At 43.5% G+C, this 27,167-nt stretch overlaps 1 protein-coding gene across 1 annotated transcript in view; it reads right to left on the reverse strand.

Annotated features, from left to right (window-relative positions):
• Positions 1–438: 438 nt before the first annotated feature.
• PLK4 (polo like kinase 4) overlaps positions 439–27,167 on the reverse strand; it is a gene marked incomplete in the record, with an annotated part of 949,915 nt that continues 923,186 nt past the window's right edge. Inside the window, 1 exon segment of the mRNA XM_044061753.1 lies at positions 439–650. Coding sequence (XP_043917688.1) covers positions 551–650 — 100 coding nt within the window.

Here is a 27,167-nt window from a genome sequence, read left to right on the forward strand (position 1 = left end):
ATTTCCAACGATGACTTTCTGTGTACAGATGGTATGAAACAGCAGTCTAAGCAGAAGCCAAACTAGCAACTATTTTTTGGGAAAACAGGTATTTGATGAAAGGAGAAAGAAAATGTTTGTGAAATCCTTGAGTAAAAATGTAAGTTAAAAAGCACTCCTATCCCAAACAACAAGGGGGAAAAGCACAGCTCTCAATAAAATTATCATTCTAATACCAACATATGGAAATTGGCAATGGGAGTGTAAATTAAAAAGAACTGCAACTGCTGATCACCAAACCCAAGTTAGAATATGTCCCTATTTATTACTAGGGAGTATACTATATTTGGAAATGGCACTTACACTTTATTTAAGCTTTTTCATATTCTACTGCTAATAGTAGAGTATCTTAATTTACAAATTTTATAAACTTTTTTTTTAAAAAAATACACATTAATATATATTTTAAAAGTTACAAAACATACTTTAAAATATATACAGTTTAATACAGATATATACATAATGTGCTTTTTATCAACCATGTTCAACTTTCAAAAAGCTTCTCCATTAATCAGTGGTGGTTTGTTGGTGTAGCAAACAGAATCAAAATGGACGAAAGGCACTTCAGTTTTTCCTTAACATACTCTGGTATCTTTTCCTTTTCTCCAAACCTAGAATAAAACACATTTACTGAATGTACAAGTTACAAAGCAATTTTAAGTAACATAAGCATGACCAGTTTAGTATACAGTGAAGTATGCACAGAGCTCATATGGTGCAAAATATCGAACGTACACTGCTCAAATTAATAAAGCCAAAGTTGTACTCACTTGCCAATTTTATATATGAGGGCTAACACATTTTCAAATTCAATAAAACTCAAAAGGATACAACAGAAAGTACAGCTGTGACTTTCCATGGAAGTAGCTGTTTAAGTCCAGGGATCACTGTGCTGCAGTATTTAAAAACAAGGAAAGCAGTGCAAGCAAACATCAGGCCTCACCAGACAGGTTCTCAGAGCTTTTGGACACCTCCCCAGCAGGCTGCTTTTATCACTTACCCTCTTCTTTTAATTGGATTTTATTTTATTAACAGTGTTTTGTTTGCTCTAGTATTGTTTTTATACATGCCTAGTCTTATTTTGTTATTTGACTGAATTTTGTATTGCACTTGGGTGCAAACATGCTAGAAGTGTGAACTTGAAATGAACTTTATTGTTTCCTCCTCAGGTCAACAGATAATCATCCTCAAGGAGTAGAAATGTTCATTTTGGATATATCAAAGGTAGGCTAGTATCAGCAAGTCTGTGAATTGTTCCCATCTAGTGTGTCAGAACTAATCACCTCAGGCTATGTGCACTTCCTGACTTACAGACCCTTTGTTGTTGTGTCTTTCGGCTATTCCCGGTTAGGGGTCGCCACAGCAGAACTCCGGTCCGCTAATGATTGACAGTAGATTTTTACGTGCCAAGTTGCCAGCCCTGAAGCACAACCTTCAACGAAGGTACGCCCATTCACGCATGTCTCCACACAGAAGACGCTCTAGCTGAGAATCGAACAGGACGTCTTACTATGAGGCGACAATGCTACGGCAGCACCACCGCAGTTACTTACAGACCCAAACTGGTACTTCACTTATGTTGTGAAGAAAGAGCCTCTGTTTTTTAACCTGGCTACAACTTACAGACCCTTTGTTGTAGCCAGGTTAAAAAACAGAGGCACTTTCCTCACAACATAAGTGAAGTACCAGTTTATTTTTTATTGTGGGGGATTTCCTACTGCAGCAGTGATACCTGGACTCAAACATCAACTTCTATGTTAAATCCCAGCTGTACTGTATTCGTCGTAGGGACCACTGCCTGCAGAACTATTCATAAACATGACATGACCCTTATGTCAGTCCCATGGCTGGGGGAACCAAGAGACCATGCAACATAGCAATGACAAATCCTGCTCTGCTTATTTTTGGTAAAAGTATGACTGGAAGCCCAGGTAGTTATCTTGCATATCTTTAAGTCGAAACATTCATGAAAATGGCAGCAGATTTAACAGCTGGTGTAACAGGAAAAGCTTTTTCTTTACCTTTATGATCTAGAGAGGTTTTCCATTGCAAATGTAACAAAAAAGTACAGTTGTGTACCTACCATAAATGTAGATGTTCGAGTGTATTCACTGTTGCAGTCATTACACTTGGGTTATCCTGCTGGCAGGCTACCCGCAGTCGACCTGAATTCCAAAGTCTAGGTCTGGCGTCGGTTGCTGTCGCCTCTTCCCTGACGTCAGTGCGCCAGGGGTATAAAAGATGCAGCCGACGCCATTTTCTTCAGTTTTTCATGCCCCAGATGTCAGGCGCCCCCAAAAGGGTAGGCTAAAAATTTATACCAATAAGTATGCATGCAAAAACATAAACAATTCCTTCATCCACAAGCAAATACACCACATAGGTTGTATAGGATAGAGAAGTACAGAAAAGTCCCAGCAATGAGAAGGGGGATGGTGGGTGGGTAACCTGGACTGCAACAGTGAATACACTCGAACATCTACATTTATGGTAGGTATACAACTGTACTATGTTCATCGGTTTCACTGTTGCAGTCATTACACTTGGGTTGAATCCCAAAGCTGAGGTAGGGAGGCTGGGTCTAAACAGGATTAGGAGAGGCTATAAGGCCCTGCAAAACTGCAGTGGCAAAGCCTGCTCTGGATTTAGAGTAGAGAGGTAAATGGTAGTGCTTTGTGAAAGTGTGCACTGAACTCCAAGTTTCAGCCTCTAAAATGTCTTTGGTTGGTACCCCTCTGAGGAAGGTTGCTGAAGTGGCTGCTGCTCTGGTAGAATGTGGCCTAATGTCCTTAGGAATTGATTTGCCATGTTGTGAATAACAGAATCGAATGCAGTGGCCTATCAATTTTGAAATAGTCTGCTTTGAGATAAGCTTTCCTTGTGATCCTGCAGCATATGCCACTAAAAGTTGCTCAGTCATTCTGAAAGCTTTAGTTCTGTCCACGTAGAAGCGTAGCTGTCTGTGTATGTCCAAAGAATTCAGGAGTCTCTCACCCTTATTCTGTGGGTTTGGATAAAAAGTTGGCAAATGAATGGTTTGGTTAAGGGCCACACTGGACACTACCTTAGGCATAAAGGTAGGGTTAGTCCTCAGAGAAACCCTGTCTGGATAGAAAATGATGAAAGGTTCCACAGCCATGAGAGCCTGTAACTCTGAAACTCGTCCTGCAGAGGTTATTGCTAGGAGCAGAGCTGTTTTCCAAGATAAGAACTTTATTTCAGCTGTATTGGCTAGCTCAAAAGGCGGCGCTGTAAGTTTCTCCAAGACATAGTTGAGATCCCATGTAGGTATTGGTGCTCTCCTTGGAGGTCTTATGTTTTTGACCCCTCTGAGGTATTGCCTTAGTAATGGGTGAGAAAAAATAGGTGGTTCCGTATTGTAATGAGCTGAAATGGCAGAGGCATGGATTTTAATTGAAGAGAAGGATAGGCCTTTGTACAGCATCTCAGTTAGGTATTGTAAAATCTGAGGAATATTTGGTACCAGCGTGTCAATTCCTTGTGCCTGGTTCCAAGCACAGAATCTCTTCCATTTTTCTGCATAAGATTTTCTGGTACTTGGCCTCCTGGCCTCCAAAATAACATCCATCACTGCTTTAGAGAGAGGTGTGTTCAGAATGGCTACATTATTCACCATGCTGCCAGATTTAGGGTCTTGAGTTGGCTGTGCAGGATCTGATTGTTTCATTGGGTCAGCAAATGAGGAATCAGACGCAATGTCCCAGGCTGGGCCTTGAGACAAGCTCTTTAGGATTGGGTACCAGTGCTAGCGGGGCCAGTCTGGGGCAATCAGAATAATTTTTGTCTTCTCTTGTCTGACCTTTAGGAGTACCTTGGGAAGGAGAGGCAGAGGAGGAAAGGCGTATACTGTTATGGCTTTCCAGCTGAATGATACAGCATCCACTTTCCATGCTTGCTTGTGATAAGTCCTTGTGCAGAATTTCTGTAGTTGGTAGTTGTGAGGGGAGGCAAAAAGATCTATGTCTGGGCATCCCCATTTCTTTGTTATCATGCGGAAGACTTGTGGACCCAGTTTCCACTCGTGGGGATCCGTAATGTTTCTGCTTAGTTCGTCTGCCAGAGTATTTTTCTTTCCTGGCAGGAATTGTGCTTGCAAATGTACTTGATAAGTCAATGCTGTGTCCCACAAAGTCATGGCTTGTTTGCAGAGGGGGTAGGAATGTGTGCCTCCCTGCTTGTTTATGTACCACATGACTGTAGTATTGTCCGTCCTTATCAGTAGTTGTCCTGGTTGAAGAAAGTCCTTGAAAGCTGTCAGGGCATTTTGAACAGCTAGCATCTCTTTTTGATTGATATGAAGATGCATTTGGCTTGAGGGCCATGTGCCCTGAATACATTTTCCTGCCATGTGTGCTCCCCAGGCATAATCTGAAGCATCTGTTGTTACTGACTGCCTGGCTGTGGGTAGGTTGAATGGCTGTCCCTTGTTGAGGTGAGAGGACTGTGCCCACCATCGAAACTCCTGTTGAAGGCAAGGAATGAGGGTAATCAATGTTTCCAGGCTGTGGCAATGTTGAGTCCAAACACTTTTTAGATACCATTGTAGTTTCCTCATATGCAGTCTGGCATATGGAATTAGCAGGATGCAGGATGCCATGAAGCCCAAGGCCTGCAGAATTTTTCTTGCAGTTAACTGGGTCTTTGTTGCCAACATTGTGAAGTAAGAAGTCAGTTGCCTTTGTTTGTCTGGCGTGAGATAAGCCATCTGGGCAGTTGTATTTAAGCTTGCACCCAGGAATATCATCTCTTGAGAGGGTACTAATTTTGATTTATTTTCGTTTACTGTGTACCCTAGGCATATCAATAATCTGTTTACAAACGCCAGGTGTTCTACTAGAATGTCCTTGTTCTCTGCTTGAATTAGGCAATCGTCTAAGAAAGGATATATTTGAATTCCTCTTTATCTGCAGTATGCAATTACTGGTGCCAGGCATTTTGTGAACTCACTCGCAGTAGATAAGCCAAAGGGCAGTGCAGAGAATTGGTAGTGCATTGAGCCAGCTATGAATCTGAGGTATCTTCTGCAAGATTGTCTGATTGGTACATGCAGGTATGCCTCTTTTAGGTCCAAAGTTACAAGCCAAGCCTTTTTGCCCAGCATGGGCAGAAGCTGCTGCAAAGTCAACATTTTGAATTTTGGAATGTCCAGAAATGTATTTAGAAAAGACAGGTCCAGTATTGGTCTCCAGGCTTTGTCCTTTCGGGGTACCAAGAAAAGTCTTGAGTAAAATCCTTGTCCCTGCTCTTGCTGTGGTACTGGCTGAATGGCCCTCATGTCCATGAGGGATGAAGCTTGTTTTTGTGCCTCTGCCCATTGATTGTGTGGCAGGTCTGGCATACCTTTTGCCCTTGGCAGGGTGTGAAAATGGAACCTGTAGCCCTGGGACACTATATTCAAGACCCATTTGTCCTGGGTGATCATGTGCCAGTTCTGAGAAAAAAGTGTTAGTTTTTCCCCTAAGGGGGCTGCCAAAAGATAAGTGCTTGGTGCTGACAGAGGGAAGTCATTGGGACTGTTTCCTGTATGGCTGTGATTTGTCTTCTCCGCTTTTGGAGGTAGAAGCGGCCCACTGTTTAGGCCTGTATGAGCCCTGGGGTTGGGATCTGCCTCTAGGGTGTCTATCTGCCTCTTTGTGGTCTGTCTGACACTGGAAAGGACCAATTCTTTGTAGGCCAGTTCCTGCTGAATCTGGGTGGCTGTACCTGTAAGAAATCCTTTACTGTTTGCATGGATTTCGCTTTGTCCTCCATTTTCTTCAACACCTCCTCTGCTTTAACACCAAATAAAGTATCATGCTGTAATGGGGCATCTAGTAATTTTGTCTTAACATGATCCGGTAGAATCTGTTCCTTTAACCAAGCATGTCTTCTAATGACAGAACCCGTAACTGCGGCCCTGCAAGAGGCCTCTAGAGAATCAAAACCACATTGCAATGAATGCTTTCCTACTTGTTCAGTTGCATGCAATAAATCCTGCATTTCCTTATTTTCTGCACAATCAGAATTTGCCAACATTTAGCAGTGACATTAAGTATTGCTGATATTTAAGCATATGAAATTGATAATTTAAGGCCCTCATAGCCAAAGTAGCAGAAGTGTAAACTTTTTTATCCCCATCTGTCTAGTGCCCTAGAATCCCTGACAGAGGGGACAGGGTTTTTTGCAGTAGAAGCCTTGACCCCTTTGGGACCCTGAGAAATAGTTTCTGGATCAGCAGCAAGGTTTTTATAAAGAAATTGATGCGAGTCTGGAACCCTGTAATATCTGTCTGGTTTTACAGGGGCAGGGGGTAAAGAGTCAGGTGAAAGGGCGGACTCTGAAAATACATCATCTACAATGTCTAACACAGGGGGAATAGCAAGTGGCCTGTGATGAGGTAGTAAAAGAAAATCTCTTCTTTTCTTTGAATCTGAGTAGTCTTGGCTCTCCCAGTGGAAGTGCTCCCTCATGGTATGCAGGGTTTCCCCAAAAGAAAAATCCTCAGGAGGAGAGGCTGAAGGAATAGATTATTCAGCATCAGAATCCTCACAGGGAGGAAGAGAGTATTCCTGCTCAGTAGAGGAATCAGAGAAAATGGAAACCTGATCTGAAGATTCATATTCTGTCTCTTGCCTAGGCCTCTTATCAGGAGGGGGATGGGTACCCCTGATCAAGGTAATTAAGTCTTCGGCCATTTTGAGCATCTGTTTTTAGGCATGGAAGTCTGTCCAGGAGAATGCTGTACTTGTTTCTTTGTCTTTAAAGCTGCTTTAGTCTTTGCTTTAGAAGCTGAAGAAGGCTTTATATATAACTGTGTAGGTCTGAAAACACCATCAGAAGCCAATGCCTGCTCAGCGGTTCCAGACCCATCTGAGGTAATAGTTTCCGAGTGTCCAATACCTTGAGTATCCAGAGGCCTAACTGGCTCCACGTGAGAATCGGCAGCAGCCTGTGGCTCTGAGGTAGTGGGTGCCAGGGGCTGCGAAAGCACCTCACTGAGAACTGGCGACTGGCATAGCGGAAGCCTCGTCGTCGGTTTTGGACAGCGGATGCCTGTCCTATTCCTTTTCCTTGCGCTTTTTATAAATTCTGGTCGTCAGTTGTTCCGACGGCATTATATAACTGAATCTTCGGCCAAAGTAATGAAAGGCAAAATCGTACCGACACTTAATAGTGCATTGGTTAAATCTAGCACAAAACCGACAGCTAGCAACGTTATGATCAGGGCCTAGGCAAGGAATACAGTAAGAGTGAAAATCCTTATGAGGTATTTGCTTCCCACAAGAAATACAATTGTTAACTTTTTCTGACATCGGTCTGGAGCAAGAAAAAAGTTTCCCCAATGGGGTACTTAGCTTTAATGAAGACATCGGATCTGAAATTCGATTTTGAAAATCTCAGGAGTGGGCCGACCGGCACTTGCGAACTGCTTTTGCTTTGGGCACCGCGCGGCAAGAAAGACTGAAGAAAATGGCGTCGGCTGCATCTTTTATACCCCTGGCGCACTGACGTCAAGGAAGAGGCAACAGCAACCAACGCCAGACCTAGACTTTGGAATTCAGGCCGACTGTGGGTAGCCAGCCAGTAGGATAACCCAAGTGTAATGACTGCAACAGTGAAACACGAACATCAGTGTAGTTAAGCTAGCCATTCTGACAAAGCTCGCTTGCATACTGCTTTGCCCACATTTTCTTGCTGAAGGAAATAAAAAGTTGGCCTGCTTCTCTGGCTAACTTAATCCTAGCCAAACAGTATGTTTGTGCTCATCCAAAGAATGCAGTCGTGTTCCCCTTTTTTAAGATGTTTGGGGAATAAATCTGGAAGTTGGAGACACTGATTCAAACAGACATCAAATCCCACAGTACATGGCTCATAAATCATAAAGGTCTGAAGTTCTTATATCATCCAAGCAAAAGCAACAGCCACCAGAAAAATATTTTAAAAAGAAAGGAATTTTATAATGCAATCACCTAATTCAAACAGAGGCTACCAGTTTCTCAAACCATTTTTTAGAAGAAGCACCCCTTAAGGAAAAGTTTATCTACTGGATGGAAGTCAAAGGGGGAATCATTAGAAGACATGCTGATTTAACAGATAAGTGACTCTGATAGAAGCATACCTCAGGACTGTTCTAAAAAGACAGCTCAGAGAGCTGACACAATTACACTGATGTTCTCTTACATGAAATTTAGTTAGCTGTGCACTGGGAGAAGAATATGTTCTATCTGCACAAATACATTTTTAATGGTAGGTTGTCTAGTTTTCTTCATCTACATTATATAGAGTTCTCAGTTTGCGATCAGGGACCTACACATCAAGCAGGCAAGCAGAGATATTTAGAATGGTGTATACATTGACTGGGAAAGGTCATGGACTTACCTTTTTTTCAGATGGAAGCAGGCAGAAAATATAGTTTGGTAGGAACTTACCATAACCGTAAATATTCAAGTAGATCACTGCTGCAGTTGTATTGATTACTGGAACTTTTACCACTGAAGGCCTGATGTATGGCACAACTTCCAAAGCTTAGCACTACCCTGTGCGCTTGATAGATACATTATTCCTAGAGGCATAAACATTTTCTCCATAAAGCTGGCATCTATCTGTGCCATCTTCAGTTCTGTCCCATTCAGGAGAATAGCAAGCTAAAAACCCTGAACAAGATCACAGAGGACAAAGGCCAGGATCCTACCCTATCTGGAACCCTTAAAGCAGGTCTCTAGCTGAGACACTCTCAGCCAAATCAAGCCTAAACAGGCTTGAGGCCCTATAAGAGGAAGGAGGGGAAGGGGTAAGCCCTGGGATTCCCAAGCAAAGAAAAGGGGAAGTGGAATGGAAAAGTACAGCCGTGTTAAGAACTTAATGTAGATGTAAATGTTCAAGTATACTCACTGGTGTAATCATTACTTCTTGGAATTGCTGACAAGTATCCTGCCTGGCCAACCTGACTTCCAGAGCTGTGCCTTCACCCCAACGCTTTGTCCAACTCATTCACTCTCACTGCTACCCAAGGATCATCATCAGCCCCCCTTTTCCCATTTTCTACATGGGGTCGAGGAATCGCGTTTAACTGTTGCCATCTCTCGATTTAATGCCACACTCCTGCCTGTCACAGATCTTCTTTCACACAAGCCATCCACATCTTTGCTGGACGTCCTTGTTTCCTCTCACCTTCTTCCTGTCTGTCCCAAATCTTCACCAGATTGTCTTCTGCGTTTCTGCACGTGTGTCCAAACAACTGAAATCTGTTCTCTTTGATCTCTTCTGCAATTGGAGCTACTTTGGCTTCTGCTCCTATGTCCTCATTTTTTTGTCTGTCCCACAGAAAGCATCCTACCACCGTTATCAGGCACTTCATTACCATCACCTATATCTCCAATTGTTCTGCCTTTACTGTCCATGTTTCTGTACCATACAGTAGTACTGGTTGCACCACTGTCTTGTACACCTTACTTTTCAGCTTCTTTGGCATTCTTCTGTCATAGACTACACCTGACTATGCCAGTTGGCTGCAGCCACTCTGATTCTAGCTTTGACCTCTTCATTCAGTCTTCCCTTTTCTTCAGCCACCCCTCCCAGATACCTGAAGCTATTTACCTGTCCCACTATCTTCCCTTCTATCTCAATTCTCAGCTTCTTCTTATTTCCCCAGTTTGCTGCCATTACCACCGTCTTATCTGTGCTTAGTTTTATCCCATGTGCCTTCAGTTTTGCATTCCATTGCTCTATACTTTGCTGGAGTTCTTGCTCAGAGTCTGCCTGTAATGCCACATCATCTGCATACAGCAACTTTGTTGATTTGTCCCCTCCAACCTGTTTGCTAATGTAGTCCATCACCAGTATGAACAGCAGTAGGCTCAGAGCTGAACCCTGGTGTACACCCACTCCCACTGGGAGTCCCTCTGAGGCTGAATACTGTCCATACTTCAGATATTGGGTCCTTGTACACAGCCTGCACTAATTCTACCAATGTTTATGGGACTTCGAACCACTGCAGTATTGCCCAGATCAGCTTTCTTGGGACGGTGTCATAGGCTTTCTCCAAGTCTAGGAATGCCCAGTTTGGACTCTTTTCTCATCTCTTTTTCTCAACTATCTGTCTTGCTGCAAACATCGGGTCAGTCGTGTTGCACCCCGAGCTGAATCCGAACTACTAATCTCCAACCCTACATTCTACTATTCTGCGTATCAGTTTATCAATCACCCTTCTCTAGAACTTTCATGCAATATGACTGGAGTTTGATTCCTCTGTATTGCCCACAGTTGTGGATGTCCCCTTTATTCTTGTACACTGGCATGAGTATGCTTATTCACCAGTCATCTGGGATATGCCTTTCTCTCCACACAGCTATGAGTATCCTCAGGAGCCATTTCTCTCCTATCTCGCCCAGCATTTTTATCATACCTGCTGTGACCTCATCTGAGCCTGCTGCTTTCCCTGACTTCATTTCCTTAGTGCTATTTTTACTTCTTCTAGGGTAGGCTCCTCTTCTTCTCTCACCATAGGCTGTTTCTGGAGCAGTACAGATTCTGTGGGGTTTTCTTCATTCAGAAACTGCTGGAAATACTCCTTCCATCTGCCTTTGATGTCCTGTGGACTGGTGAGCAGGGTGTTGCTGGTGTCCCTTATGAAGAGCATCTATCTTTATCTTTCTGTCTTTGCCTTGCAACCTGATATAGTTTCTTTGTGCCACCTACTGAGTCACTTCCCAGAAGATGGCAGAGTGCCTCTGATGCCCTATTCTTTGCGATTGCAACTCCTTTTTTAGCTTCTTTGTTAGCCAACCTGTATCCCTTCCTAGCCTGGTCAGTCTTTTCTATCTCCCACTTTTTCCTGCACTCCTTCTTTCAGTGCTACCTAAGGATGTCAGTGGTAAGAAAACAGCACTGGTCAACACCATCTTTAAAACTTGTTTGTACTGGTAAAGCCAGGCATTATGACCTCAAATTCCCTACTAGACCACTCTTCTGTGCCGCAGGTCCACCCCAGAAGTCCCCATTCTCCCTCTTTGGAAAATGAGGCAAGATAAAGAGTCTGGTAGGGAGATGAGAGGGAAGGTGAAAAGATGATCAGATAGGAAGCCACCCTGACTTATAATGCCACGGACATAAAACGGAGAGGGGAAGGAAGAAGGCAACCTATATTCCAACAGTGAATGCAGTAAACATCTACACATCGGGGAAATTCCTAACACAACTGTACTATGTTCATCATAGTACTCACTGTTATACTTGTTACTTCTTGGAAAGATTCCCAAAGCAAGAAAGACTGGGTGGTTTGCTGAAAAGTACAGTTTTGGATAACCCCAGCTAGCTATGAGAGGGAAAATACTGTATGCACGGAGCTCCATGTAGCAGCTTCTAAATGTCCTGGTAGCCACCCCTCTTACCACTTTCCATGCTTATGGTGGTAGTCTTGAGCAGAATTTCTTCAGCTGATGATTGTGGGGAGGCAAAAGATCTGTCTGGCATAGATTCATTGCCAGTGCAAAGAGGGTCTGTGCTGAGTCCATAAAGCACAATGAGATAAGTATTCAAATAAAATCCTTGGCCTTGTTCTGGGCAATGTGTGAAAATGGAACCTGTATCCTTTGTCTATTATTTGCAGTGTCCATTTGTCTACCCCATCTCTCTAATCCCCCCTCCTTTCAGGGGGGTGGGATTTTTACAGTGGCAGCTGCAACCCCTTTAGTTGTGCTAGAGTCAGAGTACACATCATCAATGACATTCAAAACAGGAGGAATAGCCACAGGACTGTGCTGAGGTAAATGCAGAAAAGTTCTTAATCTTTAATAGATTCCTCTGCATCAAGAACTCGTAGGGAGAAAAGCCCTCCCCTGGTAGTCCGAGAGAACAGAGCCATCAGAGGCCTCCTCTGAGGGAGGGGGGTCAGAGGGCTCAACCCTGGGCCTTTGTCTAGAGGTGAGGACCCCTGTCTGGATGGGGTTGAGAGCCCGTGGGTCCCGAGAGGAACCCTGGGAGGCATCTGTTTCTGCCACGAGAGACACTTCCATGGTAGGCCTGGCTGTGGTTTCAGCCGAAACTTTGTCAAATGAAGTCGGAGTCTCCGACGGGCATATGTATGAAAAACTAGCCCCCGAGAGATGTCTGTCTGGGCCTAGGCAGGGGAGGCAGTAAGAGAGGAATCTTATGAGGTATTTGTTTCCCACAAGTTAAGCAATTATTAATTTTATCTGACACAGAGCTGGCCAGGATATCAGGCCATGTCCTACTGTAATGCAAACTTTGCTGTGAAAAGCCTCAGACGAACTAGTCATCTGATATGGGGGTTGCAGAAGTACCTCACAACATGCAGCTTTGAGCTAAGATGGCCTGTTGGACACCAAAATAATGGCCTCAGCCTTCCTAACATTCTTCTGCCAAGGTATTCTTTCCTCTTTTTCTTCGGGGAGTCTGAAGGAGGACTAGTGAATAACACTGCATGCCTAGGTCAACCATGTGCTTTCTGCTGCAAACATTCTTCTAAGGATGCATCCTTATACTTGATAGTCCTGGAAATAATACACACACACTGAGGATAGTTGAGCATGCCATGCTCCAAACCCAGGCAAAAACTGAGTCTGTGAAGAATGTTCTTCACACACTGAAGACTGCTATTAACTTTATGTTCTAACATCTATAACAGCAAACACTAAGGAAGAGATAAGAAAATTCCACAACGGAGTACTTATTTGAGTCTCTGTATTCAGGCTGATCCAACATACTGAAAAATCAAAAGTAGCAAACGAGGCATTCACAGAAATGCAACAAGAAAGAACTGAAGATTGAGTCTACTGGGCCAGGAGGAGGAAGAAGGTAAGAGTTCTGGTACTCAGACAGGCCTTCAACTCCTGCAGGCTGCCCATGAGTGAGTCAGTACTGTAACAGTGCTGAAAGGCAGTCACTACAACTGATTTCCGGACTCTTTTTGTTGATATTTAGTAGTCCTGTGGAGGATCAAGGGTACAGTAGGGAAAGTATAAAGAGACACATCTGCCCATCTGAGGGAGAATGCATCCATCTACCAATCTCCTGGAGCCACTGTCCTGCTGCAGAACTTCATCAGCTGCCTGTTCAGAGGCAAAGCAAAATAGTCTATTTCTAACTCACCTCACATTTTGGAGCAACAGTCAAGCAAAACAGCAAGAAAATGAAATGGCAACCCCCATCCTCACCTGCTACAAACCTTAGAGATTTTCTGTGGTCTTTAGCAAAAGGTATGTTGAGAAGAGTAATTTTAGGTTTAATCTAACAATAAGACAGAAAGAGTTTGAGAGGAAATCACTGGGGAGCAAGCTTCGGAGCATTAATATTTTGAACAATGGAACAATGAGGAACTTGTTTAGATAAGTCCAGCATGGGTCTTCACGTGCCTTCTTTTCTTGGTACCTGGAACAACCTGGAGTAAAACACCCATGTTTTCCTCTCCTCTGGGTACTCTTTTTATGTTCCCTTCATCCAACAAGTCTCTGAGAACACAGAGTGCTAGACTGATCTGGTCTTTTGCAAAAGAAGGAACTCCTCTGTGCTTTGGAACTTTGTGAAACTGGTGTTTGTAGCGCCATTGTAGAAAGTTCAGGACCCACTGTTTTCAAATGTTTTCCAGTTCTGAATAAAGGAGGTTAAGCATCCTCCAACTCTCCTTCTGGAGAAGGGAACAGGCAGAGTTGTGGAAAGGGAGGGGCAGCCTGACTGAGCCATGACTGTTTTGGGATGGAAGAGCAGCCTGACTTGAGTCATGGCTATCTCTGGGAGTCGAGACCTTGATTACACCCATGCCTCTCCTTCCCTTTTCCTTTGTCCAGTTTACTTTCATTCTTTGTATATAAGGGTCAAAATTTAGCCAGACAATTCCTGCTGAATTTTGGCATCTGGGTTTGAAACACCTGCTTCACAGACTGCATGTTTTTGCCTTTCTCCTCTGTGCTCCTGAAGACATCTTCAGCATGCAGGCCAAAGAGGAGGTCCTTATCCAGGGGTGCATTTAGATGCTCAATCATAACATGGTCATTTAGTAAAGGAGTCTTCAACTAAGCACATCTCTGAATCACCTACCCAAGTAAATGCATCCCTGCATGACATATCCACACAGCATCATATATACATTTCTTCGCGTGCATGACCACATAAGCAGATAGGTTATACAACTGAAGCATCTCTTTCTACTGATCCTTATCTGACATCCCCTCTGTCTTAGCCCTCATCTTCTCCTGCACAGACTGCCGAAAGTTAAGCATGTGGGTCTGTCAGTTCAAGGCTCTGAATATCAGGGTAACAAAACTGTACCCTTAAACTGTTTGGTATTCTGCCTTCCCTGTCATTAGGAATAGGGTTCTTGGATGGAGCCTGGGTAAACAGAGGAAGAATAGAGACACCATAGCTGGATCAGCTAGAGGGCTCTTGTAAAACCATTTATGGTATGAAAATCCTTAATCCTATAAAAATGGTTAGGATTCCTGGGAACAAGTGATTAAATCTGGGGTAAATACATCCTCCGGGACATCCATAACTGCTCAAAAGTACAGCTGTGCAAGTTGAACTTACCAAAACAGTAGATGTTCAAATGATACCCGTTTCAGTAGCCTTAGCTATATGGGTTGTATCCTGCCAAGGATGCAACAACCAGCCAGCTCCAAAACTTCAGGGTACCTTCCATGATCCCAAACTGTCAGGCTGCTCGATCTGAGCTGACTAAAAGACAAGCTTGAGTACAAAGCCCTTCTGGGCTTTCCAGTCAGCACAGAGAGAAAAAGAGAGAGAGAGGCTGAGTCCTGAAACGACAATATTAGGAACAACAAAAAATAAACATCCACACCCTGGCATAAAAAAGCACACCAAAATGCAAGGGAGATGGAGGACGGGAAGGGCTACAGCAGCAGTGATCATTTGAACATCTACTGTTGGATTGTACAAGTACATACAAGGGACCAAGTAGCAGCTTCTAGAATCCAAACCATTCCATAAAGCCATAGATGAAGCCAAGGCCCTGGCTGAGTGGGCCTTGACCCTGCCTGGAATAGATTTGTCATGGTGAGTTTAACAAAAGGTAATAGCCTTAAACAATCATTAAGAAATAACCTGTTTTTACAAAGGTTGCCCCTTCTTCTACCTTCAGAAGAAATTAACTACTGATCCAAAGATCTAAAAGATTTAGTTCTGTCAAGATAGCACCTGAGGTGTCTGGATATTCAAGGTATGGAACATAATTTCTCCATAATTTTCAGGTTCAGGAAAGAAAACAGGGAGATTGACAGTTTTGCTTAAATTAAACTTTGATACCACTTTAAGCATAAAAGAAGGATTGGTTCTCAAAGAAAAGATGTTCCTATGGAAAATGGTTGACTCAACATAAGAGTGTGCAACTCAGATGCCTTTCTTACAGAGGTCAGAGGAATAAGTAAAACTGTTTTCCATGTTAAGAACCTCAAGTCAGCTAGATTAGCCATTTCAAATGGAACAAGTGTTAGCTTCTCTAACACAAAATTAAGATCCCAAAGAAGGGCCTATGGTTTACTTGGAGGCCTCTTATTACAAAACCCTTTTAAGAACATTTTTACATGTGACTGCCTTGAAACAGGAGGACCCATGGGCATACATGCTAAAATGTTTGATAATTTAACCTTGCTAGAGGCATAAGACAGGCCATAGGATAGTAACTCACACAAATATTGTAAAACCAGGGAACAACTAGCCCAGAATGGGTGCTGGTTATGTTGTTGGCATCAACTAGAAAACCTTTTCCATTTGCTAATATATGACTTTTAAGCAGCAGTCTTTCTTGCCTCCATTAGTACCTGTTGCACATCCTCCGAAAAGAGATGCCTAACACGAAGACCCAATCATGCAGGCAGTCAACTGAAGATGACTGATGTTGGGGTGCATCAAACACCCCTGTTCTTGTATATGTAGATTCATTTTGTGATGAAGCTTGTGGTAATTGCCCCTGGCCATTTCTAAAAGAAAGGAGAACCAGAGTTGCCTGGGTCAGAAGGGAGTCCCCACAGTGATTTTGGGGTTTTCCTTCTGAATCTTCAGAAGTACAATGGCTATTAGTGGACAGGGTGGAACAGCATTCAGGCACATTCCTGTCCAAGAAAAGGCATTTGTCTTCCAAGACCTTCTTGCATGGAATCATGGAACAGAATTTTGCCAGTTGATTTAGAGAGGAAGCAAAGAGATTTACCTGAGAAACTCCCTACAGATGGCTCAGATCTTGAAAGAACCCCAATCTCCCTTCCATTCGTGAGGGTCTGCACTGGTCCAGCTCAGTTTGTTTGTTTGCCACACAATTTTGCTTTGACGGAATGTAGGATGCCTGTAGAGTGAGACTGTGCTGTGAAGCTATATCACAAGCTAACATGGCTAGTCTGCAAAGGGAGTACAACCTGGTTCCCTCTTGCTTGTTGATGAACATCACTGTGCTATTGTCTCTAACCACTTGAAGAGGTCCCAGGGACCAAAGATGGCTCAGATAATTGAGTGCCTTGATCATAGCAAGCATCTCCTTGATATTTATGTGCTTGCATCTGTCCATGGTGTACCTTACTCCCTGTAATTTTCTCTTTCCTGAAACTGTTCCCAAGCAAAGTCTAAAGCATGTGTGGTGACTGACTGCTTTTGAGCAGGGAGACCTTGATTTAAGTATGTCTGTTTTCTCCCCCAAGTGATTTCAGACAAACCCTAGTACTGGCACCTGAAAATATACATGGTGTTGATGGTGGGACCAAAGAGATTTCAGACAGCACTGTATCTTTCTCATGTGGAGCCTTGCCAAGGGGTATCGTAAGAATCATAGATGCCAGGAGACCCAGACTGAGTGGAAAACTGCAGAAATAGATCTAAATAAAGATCTATTTTTTCTTGTGGCTAAAAGTGCTTTGAACTGAGGTGTCTAGTTGACATCCCAGGAACACAATCTTGTGTGAGGAAATCAAGAATGACTTTTGAATGTTCTCTTGGAATCCCAGCTTGTGCAAGAAATCTATCACCCAAGAGAGAGATTCCTGACATTTTGAAAAAGACTCTGCAAAGATAAGGAAATCAGGTAAATACTGAAAAATGTGGATACTCTGTAGCCTGCAATGAGCTTTAACTGGAGCTAGACACTCGGTGAACACTCTTGATGAGGTGGATAGTCCAAAGTGTAAGGCAGAGAACCGATATGTGATCCAGACACACAAAACCTTAAGAAACACCTGAAGTCTGGATGAATAGGAATGTGATGATTTGCATCTTTTACTTCTAGTGTTACCAGAAAACTTGAAAGAGGAAGGAGAGGCAACAGGTTGCAAAGTGACATCATTCTGAACATGGGCACCATCACAAATAGGTTTACGAAAAAAGATCCAGAACTGGTCTTCAAGTGTTTTCTATCTTTGGGACCATGAACATCACTAAATGAAAGGGTTTGATTCTGTAAAGGGATCCTAGTTTTTTGTTAACTAATTTTATTGTGGTGTTTATGTGAGTATCAAAGTTGAGGTTGTTGTCGATTGTTATTCCTAAGAGTTTAGTGGTTGGGTCAAGAGAAATAAGAGTACTGTTGTTGGATGTGAGAGTGAAATGTAAGGGGGTGGACTTTCGGGTGGGTGTAAAGAGTAACAATTTAGTTTTTTGGGGGTTTAAGAGGAGGCAGAGTTGTGAGAACCACTGTTCAACAGTATTGAAAGCTTTTTGGGTAAGAGATTGAAGTTCAGATTAAGAAGTGGCAGAACAGATTATAGTAGAGTCATCTGCATATTGAATGCAGCTGGTGTGTGGAATAGCTGTTTGAAGATCATTAATATAAATGGAAAATAGGAGTGGACCTAATATGGAGCCTTGTGGGATGCCGAGGGAGATAGGAAGTTGATTAGTTTATTTTGCCAGAGTACAGCCTGCTGTCGGTTTTCTGGGTAGGATGTGAACCAATTCATAGATAGAGGATCAAGTGAAAGGGATTTAAATATGTGTAGAAGGAGTTGGTGGTTGACCATGTCCAAAGCCTTAGATAAATCAATGAAGACTGCACAGGAAAGAATATTTTTGTTGCGTTTTTCGTTAATACAGTTTGTGAAGGATAGCAGGGCTATGGTGGTGCTATGATAAGGTTTGAATCCATGTTGACAGTTGGCAAGTAGGTTATTATGGAGTAGGTGGTTAAATAGTTGCTTATGGATGCATTTTTCCATTATTTTTGCTAGAGGGGATAGTAAAGCTATGGGGCGAAAGTTAGAGAAGTCATTCGAGTTCCCACCTTTATGCAGTGGGATGATATGAGAAATTTTCCAGATAGATGGGATAGTTCCTTCACTTATAGTTCTATTTATCAGAATGGAAATGGGATAGGCAATGGCTTTAGCTCCTTTTTGCAGGAATTCTGCTGGGAGTTTGTCAGCTGAGGGGGTAGTTGGCTTTAATTTTTGGAGAAGGAAGCAGATAAAGGAAGTAGACACAGGTTGTAAATAAAATGATGGGGGTGGGTTTGTAGTAGAAATAGTCAGATTAGAGATGTCAGGAGATAGGTGGCTAGCAAGAGTTTGTATAGCGTCTGTGAAGAAAGAAGTGAAGGCATTGGCTGTTTGTGTGGGATTTTCTGGGTTAGACCCTTGTGGGTTGGGTGTGATAGATTGGCCTGGGTAAAGAAGTTTGTTAATGCTAGTCCAAAATTTTTGTGCTTCTTTGTGGGAGGATTGCTGTAATTGGAGGTAAAAGTTCTTTTTGTCTAGCAGGATGGCTTTTTTTGTACTATTTCTATGTTGCCTAAAGGTTTGGTGATCTGTAGGATTCTTAGTAGTACGTAATTTTGCCCAGGATTTGTTTCTGACAAGGATTTTTTCCCTAGTATTTTTAGAGAGCCAGGGGGCTGGTTTAGCTTTATTTCTAATAGACCGTATTGGGGCGTGGTGGTCCAGGATGGTTAAGAATGTGGAATTGAAATATTCTACTGCTTCATTTAGGGGGAGATATTTTAATGGTGACCAATTACATTGTTTGAGTTCTGTTTGGAAAAGTTCTGGGTTAAAGTACTTTTTGGTGCAGACAGGTAAGCGAGAAGTCAGCAAAAACCTAACAGTAAGCAGCTAACTGCTAGGTACCTTAGTAGGGAAGGAGTAGGTCTAGGAGGATAGGTAATAGTGGTCGTGAAGGTAAGTGGTAGCAGAGAGCAAAGGTAAGAGAAAGTGGCAGGTAGAGATAGGACAGGAAGCCAATTCACAAGCAAAGGACAGAACGTTAACTTCTTTAGATACCAGGGAAGGATGGAAGATTTAGGTGCTATCCTGGTTTAGAATGCCATCTAGTGGACAGAAAGAGTTAAACAACAGAGGCAGGTGAGCAAAGAGAAATGTTTCAAAGTTTGGGAAAATTCCTAGGGATAGTAACAGGAGAAAGCACAGGAGTAATAAAGAACTTCTAAACGCTAGGGGACAGAGAGGGAGGAATGGCTGCTGGGTATCCTGGCTGAGTTAGCATATAATACATACTCTAGATATTTAGCAAGTGTTTAAAAATTACCACTTTATTTGATAACACATACTTTCTTGCCTCCTAGTGAACAGGGTTCAATAAGCAGGACGGCAAGTCTTTATGCTATAGAGGAGTTGTAAGGATTTGGTTTGCAGGGAGTCCTTTCACCAGGTAGGTATGTTCACAAGATATTAGTGTAGGATATAGGTTTCAAACAGTGTTTGAGACGCTGGGCTAGGTACACTCAGCAGCCGGGGGTCAGATCTGAAAAGTCAGGTCGTCAGGGGTATAAAACATGCAGCTGACACCATTTTAATCAGTTATTCTTGCCCCAGATGTCAGGTCCCCCCCAAATGGGGTGCAAACATATATGTATGTAGATATACATGTATATATATATATATATATATATATATATATATATATATATATATATATATATATGAACACAAAAATGTACCTCCAACTAAAAGCAAATACACCACAAAGGCTTTTGAGCATAGTGAAGGAAAGAAGAGGTGTAATAATAGAGAAGAAAGGGGGCTGGCGGGTGGGTAACCTGGACTGCAACAGTGAACACACTCAAACATCTACATTTATGGTAAGTGTACACAGCTGTACTATGTTCTTCATGTTTCACTGTTGCAGTCATTACATTTGGGTAGAATCCCAAAGCTATGGATGGGAGGATGGAATTAAACAGCATTAGGAGCAGCTATTAGGCCCTGCAGGACTGCAGTGGCAAAGCCTGCCCTGGATTTAGAAAAGCGAGGTAAATGGTAATGTTTTGTGAACGTATGATCTGAGCTCCAAGTAGCAGCTTCTAGAATGCCTCTGGTAGGAACCCCTCTGAGAAAGGCTGCAGAAGCAGAAACAGCCCTGGTGGAATGGGATCTGATCCCCTTGGGCACAGGTTTACCATGATGCATGTAGCAGAAACAAATACAATGGCTTATCCATTTTGAAATAGTCTGCTTTGATATAGCCTTCCCCTCTGTTCCTGCAGCAAATGCCACCAGTAGTTGCTCAGAGTTTCTTAGAGTAGAATCTTAGTTGTCTGTGTACATCCAATTAATGCAGAATCCGCTCCCCCTTGTTCTGCGGATTTGGGAAAAAAGTTGGCAGGTGATTGGTCTGGTTAAGAGCCACACTGGATACCACCTTAGGCATAAAAGAAGGATTGGTCCTGAGGGCCACCTTGTCTGGGTAAAAGATAATGAAAGGATCCACTGCCATGAGAGCCTGTAGTTCTGAAATCCTTCTAGCTGTAGTGACTGCTAAAAGAAAGGCTGTCCTCCAAGAAAGAAATTTTATGTCCGCAGTAGCAACTGGTTCAAAAGGAGGTAGGGTGAGTTTTTCCAGCACAAAATTGAGATCCCATGCAGGAGTCAGTGCTCTCCTGGGAGAGCTTAAATTTTTGGCCCCTCTGAGGTACTGCTTTAGCAGGGGATGAGAAAAGAGAAGAGGGCTCTGTGTTGGCGAGATGGCAGAGGCATGGATTTTTATAGAAGAAAAAGATAGGCCCTTGTGAAGTTAAATATTGCAAAATCTGAGGAATATTGGGCAGTGCTGTGTTTATTCCTTGTGCTTGGTTCCAAGCACAGAATCTCTTCCATTTATCAGCATAAGATTTTCTAGTACTAGGCCTTCTAGCCTCCAAAATGACATCCATCACAGGTTTACTGAGAGATGTGATTGGTGAAATTAGTTGATTAGCCATGCTGCAAGATTCAGAGTTTGGAGCGGAGTGTGCAGAATTTGATAGTTCTGCTGAGACAATAGATGAGTTATCTGAGGCAAGCACCATGAAGGAAGCTTAGACATATTCCTTAGAAGTGGGTACCAGTGTTGGCGAGGCCAGTCTGGAGCAATCGGAATCATTTTTGTTTTTTCCTGTCTGACTTTTAGTAAAAAATTGGGGAGCAGAGGCAGAGGGGGAAAGGCATAGACTGATGGGTTTTTCCAGCTGAAGGATAGCGCATCCACTTTCCAAGCTTTTTTGTGATGAGTTCTTGTGCAGAATTTGTCCAACTGATAGTTTTGGGGAGAGGCAAATAGATCTATGTCTGGGCTCCCGCATTTTCATGTCAACATGCTGAAGATTTGTGGATCCAGTTTCCATTCATGTGGGTCCATAAGATTTCTGCTTAGGTCGTCTGCCAGAGTATTTTGCTTTCCTGGCAGGAACTGAGCTTGAAGATGTATTTGGTAAGTCAAGGCTGTATTCCACAAGGCCATGGCTAGTCTGCAGAAGGGGTAGGAGTGGGTACCCCCCTGCTTGCTTATGTACCACATAACTGTGGTGTTGTCCGTCTTTATCAGTAGTTGTCCTGGATGAAGTAAGTCCTTGAAGGCTGTCAAGAGCATTCTGTACAGCTAGCATTTCTTTCTGGTTGATATGTAGGTGCATCTGATTTGGGCTCCATTCGCCCTGAATGCATCTCCCTGCCAGATGGGCCCCCCCAAGCATAGTCTGATGCATCTGTAGTCAGGGTTTGGGTGGCAGGGGGTAGAATGAATGACAGTCCCTTGTTTTGGTGACATGTCTCTGCCCACCAAAGGAACTCTTGTTGCAGGCAAGGAATGAGAGGAATCATTGTTTTCAGGCTGTGACAATGTTGACTCCATAAGCTTTTTAGGTACCATTGAAGTTTCCTCGTATGCAGTCTTGCATATGGAATTAATAGAATGCAGGATGCCATGGCCCCCAAAGCCTGCAGAATTTGTCTTGCAGATAGCTGGGTTTTTGTTGCCGCTTGTTTGAAGTATGTTGTCAACTGAATTTGTTTGTCTGGCGGGGCAGCTGTATTCAAGCTTGCACCCAGGAATGTAATTATTTGAGAGGGTACCACTTGTGATTTCTTTTCATTTATGATGTACCCTAGGCATGTTAGAAGCCTTTTTACAAACACCAGATGTTGAAGAAGAGTGTCCTTGTCCTCTGCCTGAATTAGACAATCTCCAGATATGGATACATTTGAATGTTTCTTTGTCTGCAAAATGCAATTACTGGTGCCAGGCACTTTGTGAAGACCCTGGGCGCAGTAGAAAAGACAAAGGGCAGTGCAGAGAACTGGTAATGCAAATAGCCTGCTTTGAAGCGGAGGTATCTTCTGCAAGATTTCCTGACTGGGATATGCAGGTAAGTCTCTTTTCAGTCTAGAGTTACCAACCAGACATTCTTGCCTAGCATAGGCAGTAGCTGTTGTAGAGTCAGCATCTTGAATTATGGAATGTCCAGGAATGTGTTTAGAGGGGATAAGTCCAGAATTGGACGCCATGATTTGTCTTTTCTGGGTACCAGGAAAAGTCTGGAATAGAAACCTTGCCGCTTTTCCTCTTCTGGTACTGGTTGAATAGCCCCCCATGTTCTTGAGGGACAGAACTTGTTTCTGGGCCTCTGCCCACTGATTTGGTGGCAGATCTGGCCATCCGTTTGGGGTTGGCAACATGTGGAAATGAAATCTGTATCCCTGGGATACTATATTTAAAACCCATTTGTCCTGGGTAATAAGTTGCCAGTTTCGTGCATGAAGTGCCAGTTTTCCCCCCAAAGGGGCGTCTAAAAGGCAAGTGCTTGGTGATTGTAGAGGGAAGTCATTGAGGCTGTTTACCATAGGGAGGTGCCTTGTTGCTTCCAGATTTGGAGGTGGAGGCACCCCCCATTGTTTTGTTCTAAAAGTTCCTTGTGACTGTAACCTGGAGCCTTTGGAAGGTCTTGATTTGACTTGAGGGGACTGGAAAGGACCAGTTCTTAGTAGGCCAGTGCCTACAAAATCTTGGAGGTTGCACTTGTAAGAAATCTCTCACAGTTTGCATAGATTTAGCTTTATCTTCCATCTTTTTTAACACTTCTTCAGACTTATTACCAAAGAGACGGTCCTGTTGTAAAGGCGCATCCAACAATTTTGCTTAATATGGTCAGGCAGAGTTTGCTCTTTGAGCCAAGCATGCCTTCTTAGCACATATCCAGTTACAGCGGCCCTGCAAGAGGCCTCCAAGGAATGAAAACCACATTGCAAGGTATGTTTTCCAACTTGTTCAGCTGAATGCAATAAATCTTGCAAATCTTTATTTTCCACACAGTAGGAGATTAACATCATTTTCTGTTTAAGTAGTCCCATGATATGCTGTTGATATTTAAGCATATGAAACTGACAGTTTAAAGCCCTCATTGCCAAGGTTGCAGACATGTAAACCTTCTTACCCCATCTATCCAGCGCTCTGGAATTTCTTATCAGAAGGGGTAGGATTTTTAGCAGTAGAGGCCTTAATGCCCTTGGGAACCTGAGAAATGGTTTCAGGATCAGCAAAAGGATTTTTGAAAAGGAATTTGTGGGAGTCAGAAACCCTGTAGTATCTGTCTGCCTTACAAGGAGCCGGAGGCAGAGAATCAGGAGTCATACTAGATTCTGAAAAAACATCATCAACAATGTCTAGAACAGGAGGTATAGCCAAAGGCTTGTGCTGAGGAAGAAGAAGAAAATTCCTAAGTCTCTTTTTAGATTCAGAAAAATCCTGACTTTCTCAGTGGAAATGTTCCCTTAAGGCATGTAAAGTTTCCCCAAAAGAAAAATCCTCAGGGGGAGGAGCAGAAGGAATGGAATCCTCTGCATCAGAGTCCTCATAAGTAGGGACAGAGAAATCCTGTTCTTTAGAAGAGTCAGAAGAAATAGAATCCTGTTCAGAAGATTAATAATTAATGTCTTTCCTAGGCCTCTTAGAAGGAGGGGGTTGCCTACCCCTGATCAGAGTAATTAAATCTTCAGCCATTTTGATCATTTGTTTTTTAGGCATAGGGGCCTGCACATGTGGCCCAGGCGTCGGTTTTCTAGACATAGATTTAGATTTTGGCCTTAAATTAGAAGATGTTGTCGGTCTAATATACAAATCTGTAGGCCTGAAAACACCCTCAGAAGCCGGTGCCTGAAAAGTGGCTCTAGACCCATCTAAGGTAGAGACATCCGCGGGTTCCATAATTGAAGCATCTCGCGGCATACCAGACTCCGAACAGGTCTCAGTAGAGGCCTACGAATCAGAAGTAGCAGGTATCGGGCTGCGAAAGCTCCTCACTGAGTACCGGTGAACTGGCGACTAGCTTAGGAGAAGCGTCGTCGGCAGCTTTGGACCTAGGCGGCCTGTGTCTTTATCTTTGCGTTTTTTCAGAATGTTGGTAGTCGGGAGGCTTACCGAAGACATAGCTGGATAATTGAACCAGTACCAAAATATTTAGCAGCGAAAATGTACAGATGACGAATAGTTTTTGGTTTAAATAAGGCACAAAACTGACATCGAGGTACGCCATGGTCAGGGCCCAGGCAAGGAATACAGGACGAATGAAAATCTTTGAGGTATTTGCTTTCCACAAGAAATACAATTACTGACTTTTACTGACATCGGTTTAAAGCAAGAAAAAGTTTCCCCAACGTGGTACTTAGCTTTCGTTGAAGACTTCGGTTCTGAAACTCGAAAACGAAAATATCAGTAGTCGGCTGACCGGCACTTGCGAACTGCTTCTGCTTCGGGCACCACGCAGCAAGAAAGTCTGAAGTAATGGCGTTGGCTGCATGCTTTATACCCCTGACGTCATGGAAGAAGGGACAGCAACCGACACAGGACCCAAGACTTTGTTAATCAGGCCGACTGAGGGCAACCTGCCAGCAGATTACCCAAATGTAATGACTGCAACAGTGAAACGCGAAGAACATCCAGGACTGCAATAGTGAATACACTCTGACATCTACATTTATGGTAAGTGTACACAACTGCACTATGTTCTTCGTGTTTCACTGTTGCAGTCATCACATTTGGGTTGATTCCCAAAGCTAAAGAAGGGAGGAGGAAGTTAAAGAGCATTAGGGCCGGCTATTAAGCCCTGCAAGACTGCAGAGGCAAATCCAGCTCTGGATTTAGAAAAGATAGGCATGTGGTAATGCTTGGTGAAGGTATGTACAGAGCTCCAGGTAGCAGCTTCTAGGTGTCCCTGGTAGGGACTCCTTTGAGAAACGCTGCAGAGGTAGATGCAGCCCTGGTGGAATGTGATCTTATCCCCCGTGGGATAGGTTTTCCATGGTGCTTGTAGCATAAATGAATGCAATGGGCTATCCATTTGGAAATAGTTTGCTTTGAAATGGCCTTCCCCTCTGCCCCTGCAGCAAAGCCAACTAGCAGCTGTTCAGATTTTCTGGGAGGCTTAGTCCTGTCCAAATAAAATCTAAGTTGTCTGTGCACGTCCAGAGAGTGCAGTATTCGTTCCCCTTTGTTTTGTGGATTAGGGAAAAAAGTAGGCAAATGAATGGACTGATTTAGGGCCACACTAGACACCACCCTGGGCATACAGGAAGGATTAGTCCTGAGGGAAACCCTGCCCACATGGAAGATAATGAAGGGTTCCACTGCCATGAAGGCCTGTAATTCAGACGCTCTTCTTGCTGAAGTGATGGCTAGAAGGAAGGCTGTTTTCCAAGAAAGGAATTTCAACTCTGCTGTTACAGCTGGATCAAAGGGGGAAAGAGTGAGCTTTTCCAATACAAAGTTAAGGTCCCAGGCTGGAGTGGGAGCTCTCCTGGGAGGTCTTAAATTTTTGGCCCCTCTAAGGAATTGTTTTAGCAAGGGGTGGGAGAAGAGGGGTGGCTCAGTATTATAATGTGCTGAAATGGCAGAGGCATGAATTTTAATTGACAAGAAGGATAGGCCCGTGTGGAGCATTTCTGTTAAGTACTGTAGAATATGAGGTAAGCTGGGCACCGTTGTGTCCATCCCCTGAGCCTGGCTCCAGGAACAGTATCATTTCCACTTTTCAGCATAGGATTCTCTATTACTAGGCCTACTTGCCTCCAGAATGACATCCAGCAAATGCTTACTGAGGGATGCTAGAGGAGAGCTCAAGGAATTAGCCAGGCTGCGAGGTTCAGGGTTTGAAGCTGAGGGTGCAGAATCTGGCCCGCCTGCTGGGACAGCAGGGAAGGGGTCCGAGGCAGGTGCGATGGTTGCAGCAGTGTCATACTGCGCAACCATCGCACCTGCGATGGTTGCAGCAGTGTCATACTGCGCAAGAGGGGGTACCAGTACTGGCGTGGCCAGTGTGGTGCAATCAGTATTGTCCTTGGCTTGTCCTGTTTGATCTTTAGTAGAATCTTCGAGAGGAGAGGCAGAGGGGGAAAGGCATAAACCGAGAGGCTTTCCCAGGTAAAGGACAGGGCATCCACTTTCCAAGCTTGACTGTGGGGATTTCTTGTGCAGAATTTGTTCAACTGGTAGTACTGAGGGAAGGCAAACAGGTCTACCTCTGGAGTCCCCCACTTGTTCAAGAGGTTGAATATTTTGGGTTCTAGTTTCCATTCATGTGGGTCCATGAGAGTTCTGCTTAAGTCGCCTGCCATTGAATTTAGTTTGTCCGTCAGGAATTGAGATTGTAGGTGTACTTGGTAGCTCAAGGCTGTGCTCCACAGAGCCATGGCTAGTCTGCAGAGAGGGCACGAGTGGGTTCCCCCCACTTGTTTATGTACCACATAACTGTGGTGTTTTCTGTCTTTACCAATAGTTGTCCTGGAAGAATACTGTCTTTGAAAGCTATCAGAGCATTCTGTATAGCTAACATTTCTTTTTGATTGATATGCAGATGCATCTGTCTCGGGTTCCATCTGCCCTGAATGCACTGCCCTGCTATGTGAGCCCCCCAT

The sequence above is a fragment of the Protopterus annectens genome, chromosome 2.part0 (assembly GCF_019279795.1).
Source record: "Protopterus annectens isolate FY-2018-M chromosome 2.part0, PAN1.0, whole genome shotgun sequence".
Classification (NCBI taxonomy): Eukaryota; Metazoa; Chordata; order Ceratodontiformes; family Protopteridae; genus Protopterus; species Protopterus annectens.